The sequence below is a fragment of the Aulostomus chinensis genome, chromosome 6, assembly GCF_037954235.1.
Source record: "Aulostomus chinensis isolate RoL2024-O1b breed Wild chromosome 6, RoL_Achi_v1.0, whole genome shotgun sequence".
Classification (NCBI taxonomy): Eukaryota; Metazoa; Chordata; class Actinopteri; order Syngnathiformes; family Aulostomidae; genus Aulostomus; species Aulostomus chinensis.
Window position 1 is genome coordinate 31,328,790 of NC_141325.1, and position 7,751 is coordinate 31,336,540.

The 7,751-nt window shown below is 51.8% G+C and overlaps 1 protein-coding gene across 2 annotated transcripts in view; it reads right to left on the reverse strand.

The window, feature by feature from the left end:
* Positions 1-15: 15 nt before the first annotated feature.
* upb1 (ureidopropionase, beta) overlaps positions 16-7,751 on the reverse strand; it is a 9,512-nt gene continuing 1,776 nt past the window's right edge. Inside the window, exons 3-10 of one of the 2 annotated variants that reach the window (XR_015116697.1) lie at positions 7,636-7,723; positions 7,468-7,562; positions 7,233-7,391; positions 6,996-7,165; positions 6,628-6,709; positions 1,391-1,433; positions 765-997; positions 16-683 (exon numbers count right to left, since the gene is read on the reverse strand). Coding sequence is in view for 1 of the 2 variants with exons in the window: in XM_086207579.1 (XP_086063705.1) it covers positions 600-683; positions 843-997; positions 1,391-1,433; positions 6,628-6,709; positions 6,996-7,165; positions 7,233-7,391; positions 7,468-7,562; positions 7,636-7,723 (876 nt within the window). In the remaining variant the exon portion in view is untranslated. The remainder of the gene's footprint in view (positions 684-764; positions 998-1,390; positions 1,434-6,627; positions 6,710-6,995; positions 7,166-7,232; positions 7,392-7,467; positions 7,563-7,635; positions 7,724-7,751) is intronic. The other variant, XM_086207579.1, reaches the window with a different exon arrangement.

Below are 7,751 nucleotides of genomic sequence, written 5' to 3' on the forward strand. Positions count from 1 at the left end.
CAAACACACTCACACACATAAACACTCGCACTAACACACTCACACACACACACTCATAAACACTCGCTCTCACACACAAACACTCACCCTAACACTCACACACACACACTCATAAACACTCGCTCTCACACACAAACACACTAACACTCACACACACATATACTCACTCACTCACATAGACTCACACACACTCACGCACAAACACTCAAACACTCGCTCAAACACACACACTAACACACTCACACATACACACACACTCGCACACTCACTCACACACTCAAACACACACACTCATGAACACACTCACACTCGTGAACACACACACACACACACACACTCGTAAACACTCACACACACACGCACTCACACACTCGTGAACACTCACACTCACACACACGTGAACACTCACACTCACACACACGTGAACAACTGGAACCAGAACAGATCTGATCTGTTTATTAGTGTGAAGGAAGACAAACTGATCCATGTTGGAGGTTGAAGAGATTCTTAGGCACAGAATAGCAATGAAGCACTAACAGTGTGTAATACTGCAAGCACATGCAGTAGATGTACTTCATATACTGCATGTGGGTTGTTGTCTACTCCTTCATTATGCTTGGTTTGAAGTCAGCTCTGACGGCGTTGGTGAGCTCCTCTGCATACTCAGCAAACCGCCCCGTCATCTACAAATACACAAGTACATCAGACACCACGGTAGCGATCACATGACTTGGAAGTATCACAAACGAACATCTGTACTCCACTGGTCATGCAGCCATCCCACTGCAGCGAGGGCTTGGTTCTACCAGGTGGTCGCTCAAGTCTGAAACATCTCAGACTACCTTGAAGCTCCACTTGTCGCTGATCTGCCGGTTCAGGTTCAGGTCCATCTCGACCACCAGCAGCCCGTCATTGGTCCGAGACAGGCCCGGCGTGCGGCTGCCGTCAGGAGCCGCCACATAACTGGATCCATAGAACTGTCCAAAGTCATGGTGAGCTGCAAAAAACACCAGAAGCATCTAGAAGTGGGACTCTGAATTTACGTGGGGTTGACGATGACGAATGTTTCGGGACACCCACAACTCAGTAATACAGGAAGTTCTCGATCTCCAGGCGTCACATCTCGTACCGTTTCATGTCTGCACACTGTCGGCGCCACGCCACTTTGCTTTTAGTTTATATGACCAATTACTGCACTCAAATACTACAAAGTCAGTGTACTAAGGTGGACATATTAATGGTTGATTGCAGGATTTTCCTCCTTCGTTTGTCTCTAACAAGCGATGAACTGCTCCAGACGGAAGGAGTCGATCAGCTTCATCTGTGGCACCGAGGTTCTGCTGGTCCCACCTCACCTCCCATGAGCATCAGGGCCCAGGAATAATCTCACCTTTTCCTCCATCGCCGGACGTGAATTCACTCTTGAAATGTTCCTGCAGGAAACAAACGTGTGTGACAACATTTCTTCTACATCCTGCTTCCTATCACTCGTTCAACTGTGTGTGTCAAATCTTTTCATGTACACACAAATATAAATATGTGTGTGTGTATACATACTTATGCACTGCTCAAAAAAATAAGGGAACACTAAAATAACACCTGCTAGATCTGAATGAATGAAATATTCTTATTAACTACTTGGTTCTTTACATGGTTGAATGTGCTGACAACAAAAATCATCAATGAGATCAAACTTATTCACCCATGGAGGTCTGGATTTGGAGTCACACTCAAAATTAAGGTGAAAACACTGCAGGCTGATCCAACTTGGCTGTAATTTCCTTAAAACAAGTCAGAATGAGGCTCAGCGCTGGGCTGCTCCTGATGAGGTGGCGGATGGTCTCCTGAAGGATCTCCTCCCAGACCTGGACTGAAGCACCCGCCAACTCCTGGACAGTCTGTGGTGCAAAGTGGCGTTGGTGGATGGAGTGACAAGATGTCCCAGATGTGCTCGATGGGATTCAGGTCTGGGAGACGGCGGGCCGGTCCATAGCGAGGAACCTGGGCCAACCGCACCAGCATGTGGTCTCACAGTGGGTCTGAGGATCTCATCTCAGTACCTAACAGCAGTCAGGCTGCCTCTGGAGAGCACATGGAGGGCTGTGGGCCCCTGAAGAAATGCCAGCCCCCACCATTACTGACCCACTGCCACACCGGTCATGCTGGAGGATGTTGCAGGCAGCAGAACGTTCTCCACGGCGTCTCCAGACTCGGTCACGTCTGTCACATGTGCTCAGCGGGAACCTGCTGTCATCTGTGAAGAGCACAGGGCGCCAGTGGGGAATTTGCCAATCTTGGTGTTCTCAGGCAAATGCCAAATGTCCTGCACGGTGTTGGGCTGTAAGCACAACCCCCACCTGTGGACGTTGGGCCCTCCCACCACCCTCATGGAGTCTGTTTCTGACCGTTTGAGCAGACACGTGCACGTTTGTGGCCTGCTGGAGGTCACTGTGCAGGGCCCTGGCAGTGCTCCTCCGGTTCCTCCTTGCACAAAGGTGGAGGTAGCGGTTCTGCTGCTGGGTTGTCGCCCTCCTACGGCCTCCTCCCCGTCTCCTCCCCGTCTCCTGATGTACTGGCCTGTCTCCTGGCAGTGCCTCCATGCTCTGGACGCTATGCTGACAGACACAGCAAACCTTCTGGCCACAGCCAGCATTGATGGGCCATCCTGGATGAGCTGCACTACCTGAGCCCCTTGTGTGGGTTGTAGACTCCGTCTCATGCTACCACCAGAGTGAAAGCACCGCCAGCATTCAGAAGGGACCAGAACATCAGCCAGAAAGCACAGGAACGGAGAAGTGGTCTGTGGTCACCACCTGCAGAACCACGTCTTTACTGGGGGGTCTTGCTACCTGCCTGTAATTTCCACCTGTTGTCTGTTCCATTTGAACAACAGCAGGTGAAGCTGATTGTCAGTGTTGCTTCCGAGGTGGACAGTTGGATTTCACAGAAGTGAGACTGACTTGGAGTTACATTGTGTTGGTGAAGTGGTCCCTTTATTGTTTTGAGCAGTGTGTGTATACCTGCTCTACCAGGAGGGAGGTTCTACACCTGTTCTATTAGGAGGGAGGGTCTACTCCTGCTCTACCAGGAGGGAGGTTCTACACCTGTTCTATTAGGAGGGAGGGTCTACTCCTGCTCTACCAGGAGGGAGGTTCTACTCCTGCTCTACTATGGGGAGGTTCTACTCCTGCTCTACCTGGAGGGAGGTTCTACTCCTTCTCTACTAGGAGGGAGGTTCTACTCCTACTCTACTAGGAGTGAGGTTCTACTCCTGCTCTACTAGGACGGAGGTTCTACACCTGTTCTATTAGGAGGGAGGGTCTACTCCTGCTCTACCAGGAGGGAGGTTCTACACCTGTTCTATTAGGAGTGAGGGTCTACTCCTGCTCTACCAGGAGGGAGGTTCTACTCCTGTTCTATTAGGAGGGAAGGTCTACTCCTGCTCTACCAGGAGGGAGGTTCTACACCTGTTCTATTAGGAGGGAGGGTCTACTCCTGCTCTACCAGGAGGGAGGTTCTACACCTGTTCTATTAGGAGGGAAGGTCTACTCCTGCTCTACCAGGAGGGAGGTTCTACACCTGTTCTATTAGGAGGGAGGGTCTACTCCTGCTCCACCAAGAGGGAGGTTCTACTCCTGCTCTACTATGGGGAGGTTCTACTCCTGCTCTACTATGGGGAGGTTCTACTCCTGCTCTACCTGGAGGGAGGTTCTACTCCTGATCTACTAGGAGGGAGGTTCTACTCCTACTCTAATAGGAGTGAGGTTCTATTCCTGCTCTACTAGGAGGGAGGTTCTACTCCTGCTCTACCTGGAGGGAGGTTCTAGACCTGCTCTACTCGGAGTGAGGTTCTACTCCCGCTCTACTAGGAGGGAGGTTCTACTCCTGCTCTACCTGGAGGGAGGATCTAGACCTGCTCTACTTGGAGTGAGGTTCTACACCTGTTCTATTAGGAGGGAGGGTCTACTCCTGCTCTACCAGGAGGGAGGTTCTACACCTGTTCTATTAGGATGGAGGGTCTAATCCTGCTCTACCAGGAGGGAGGTTCTACTCCTGCTCTACTATGGGGAGGTTCTACTCCTGCTCTAGTAGGTGGGACGTTCTACTCCTGCTTTACTAGGAGGGAAGTTCTACTCCTGCTCTACCAGGTGGGAGGGTCTACATCTGCTCTATTAGTTGGGAGGTTCTACACCTGCTCTACCAGGAGGGAGGTTCTGCTCCTGCTCTACCAGGAGGGAGGTTCTACTCCTGCTCTACCTGGAGGGAGGTTCTAGACCTGCTCTTCTAGGAGGGAGGTTCTACTCCTGCTCTACTAGGAGGGAGGTTCTACTCCTGCTCTACCAGGAGGGAGGTTCTACACCTGTTCTATTAGGAGGGAGGGTCTACTCCTGCTCTACCAGGAGGGAGGTTCTACTCCTGCTCTACTATGGGGAGGTTCTACTTCTGCTCTACCTGGAGGGAGGTTCTACTCCTGCTCTACTAGGAGGGAGGTTCTACTCCTACTCTACTAGGAGGGAGGTTCTACTCCTGCTCTACCTGAAGGGAGGTTCTAGACCTGCTCTACTAGGAGTGAGGTTCTACTCCTGCTCGACCAGGAGGGAGGTTTTAGACCTGCTCTACCAGGTGGGAGGTTCTACACCTGTTCTATTAGGAGGGAGGGTCTACTCCTGCTCTACCAGGAGGGAGGTTCTACACCTGTTCTATTAGGATGGAGGGTCTAATCCTGCTCTACCAGGAGGGAGGTTCTACTCCTGCTCTACTATGGGGAGGTTCTACTCCTGCTCTAGTAGGTGGGACGTTCTACTCCTGCTTTACTAGGAGGGAAGTTCTACTCCTGCTCTACCAGGTGGGAGGGTCTACATCTGCTCTATTAGTTGGGAGGTTCTACACCTGCTCTACCAGGAGGGAGGTTCTGCTCCTGCTCTACCAGGAGGGAGGTTCTACTCCTGCTCTACCTGGAGGGAGGTTCTACTCCTGCTCTACTATGGGGAGGTTCTACTTCTGCTCTACCTGGAGGGAGGTTCTACTCCTGCTCTACTAGGAGGGAGGTTCTACTCCTACTCTACTAGGAGGGAGGTTCTACTCCTGCTCTACCTGAAGGGAGGTTCTAGACCTGCTCTACTAGGAGTGAGGTTCTACTCCTGCTCTACCAGGAGGGAGGTTTTAGACCTGCTCTACCAGGTGGGAGGTTCTACAGCTGCTCTACTAGGAGGGAGGTTCTAGTCGTACTCTACTAGTAGGGAGGTTCTACTCCTGCTCTACCTGGAGGGAGGTTCTACTGCTCTACTAGGAGGGAGGTTCTACTCCTGCTCTATTAGGAGGGAGGTTCTACACCTTTTCTATTAGGAGGGAGGGTCTACACCTGCTCTACCAGGTGGGAGGTTCTACAGCTGCTCTACTTGGAGGGAGGTTCTAGTCCTGCTCTACTAGGAGGGAGGTTCTACTCCTTCTCTACCAGGAGGGAGGTTCTACTCCTGCTCTACCTGGAGGGAGGTTCTACTCCTTCTCTACCAGGAGGGAGGTTCTACTCCTGCTCAACTATGTGGAGGTTCTACTCCTGCTCTACCTGGAGGGAGGTTCTACTCCTGCTCTACCAGGAGGGAGGTTTTAGACCTGCTCTACCAGGTGGGAGGTTCTACAGCTGCTCTACCAGGAGGGAGGTTTTAGACCTGCTCTACTAGGAGGGAGGTTCTACTCCTGCTCTACCAGGAGGGAGGTTTTAGACCTGCTCTACCAGGTGGGAGGTTCTACAGCTGCTCTACTAGGAGGGAGGTTCTAGTCGTACTCTACTAGTAGGGAGGTTCTACTCCTGCTCTACTATGGGGAGGTTCTACTCCTGCTCTACCTGGAGGGAGGTTCTACTGCTCTACTAGGAGGGAGGTTCTACTCCTGCTCTATTAGGAGGGAGGTTCTACACCTTTTCTATTAGGAGGGAGGGTCTACACCTGCTCTACCAGGTGGGAGGTTCTACAGCTGCTCTACTTGGAGGGAGGTTCTAGTCCTGCTCTACTAGGAGGGAGGTTCTACTCCTTCTCTACCAGGAGGGAGGTTCTACTCCTGCTCTACCTGGAGGGAGGTTCTACTCCTTCTCTACCAGGAGGGAGGTTCTACTCCTGCTCAACTATGTGGAGGTTCTACTCCTGCTCTACCTGGAGGGAGGTTCTACTCCTGCTCTACCAGGAGGGAGGTTTTAGACCTGCTCTACCAGGTGGGAGGTTCTACAGCTGCTCTACCAGGAGGGAGGTTTTAGACCTGCTCTACTAGGAGGGAGGTTCTACTCCTGCTCTACTAGGAGGGAGGTTCTACTCCTGCTCTCCTAGGAGGGAGATTCTACTCCTGCTCTACCAGGAGGGAGGTTCTACTCCTGCTCTACCTGGAGGGAGGTTTTACACCTGCTCTACCTGGAGGGAGGCAGCAGGGATGGATGGGCGGATTTGCAGACACACAGTCTCTGGTCCAGACAAGTTCATTCAGGTGCAGGTGAACAGTTTCGTCAATTGTACTGCATTTCTGATGTCATAGTTCTTTATATCAGCATCTAGTGTTTGATTAGCGGTTGAGCACGGCCACAGTGTTCAAGATTTTGGAATGACTGCTAGGAATGCTGGGAATGACTGAGTCACTCACCGTTCCAACGCGGTTGATGGCGCAGGTGAAGCAGTGGTTGGCAATTGCAGCGTTTCGGGCCTCGATCGGCCACATGGGCTCACTGAAGGACACGCATGACATGACTGCTTATGTACAAAACTCTGATAATACTACAGTACTACTGGAGTACAACTGCACATACAGAAGCTGTGATACACTGAGTGGTCTGATGGGACTAGAAGTCCCACATAAAGCATCTACGACTGTAAACAGTGTGTGTGTGTGTGTGTGTGTGTGTGTGTGTGTGTGTGTGTGTGTGTGTTTGAGCATGTGTGTGCGTTAATTTGTGTTTTTTCATGTGTGTATGTGTGTGTTTTAATGTGTGTTTGTGGTGGGGGGGGGGGAACCTGAGTTCTCCAACTGTCGCCGAGGGGTTGAAGATGATCTCGGCTCCATTCATGCTGTACATGAACCAGTTGAGGGGGTGATGGCGCCCGTAGCAGATGTTGACTGCGATCCTGCCAAACTGAGTCTGGAACACTGTGTGACCCGTGTCCCCTTCCATGTAATACGTCGACTAGAGGAAACAGTCCAGTTGGTCGTCGCTCTGCACAAACGCAGTACTTGAGAAAAGGCGTACTGACCTCATTGAAGTCTCCGATCCTGGGAATGTGGTTCTTCCTGCTCTTTCCTAGAACGTTCCCTGAGTTGGAGATGACCACTGCCGTGTTCCACAGAGTGTGATGCAGTTCTTCTCGCTCCAGAATGGGAGAAACCACCACCATGTTGTACTTCTTGGCCAGCTGGTGAGAGAGTTGCAGGACCATCGTCAGGCTGCAGTGGAGAACATTGTTCTACCACATCTAGCATCTACATCACCTCCTGGCAGAACCGTGTGGTGTTTCCTTCTTCCGCCGACTCTGCAAACTCAGTCCAAGGTTGTTTTTCTCTGGTGCAGAAGGCGAAGGGCATGGCTGCAGACAGGGAGAGGCGGGGTCAGTCAAACCTGTAGTTTGCAGCCGCTGCGCAACTGGAGGAAGCACTCACTCCACGTCTCCTGGAAACAGACAATGTTGACGCCACACATGGCTGCGACCTCCACCATCTCAGCCACCCGTCCGTGCATGGCGGCGACCTGCAGGGGGCAACCATGTCAGGAGGGA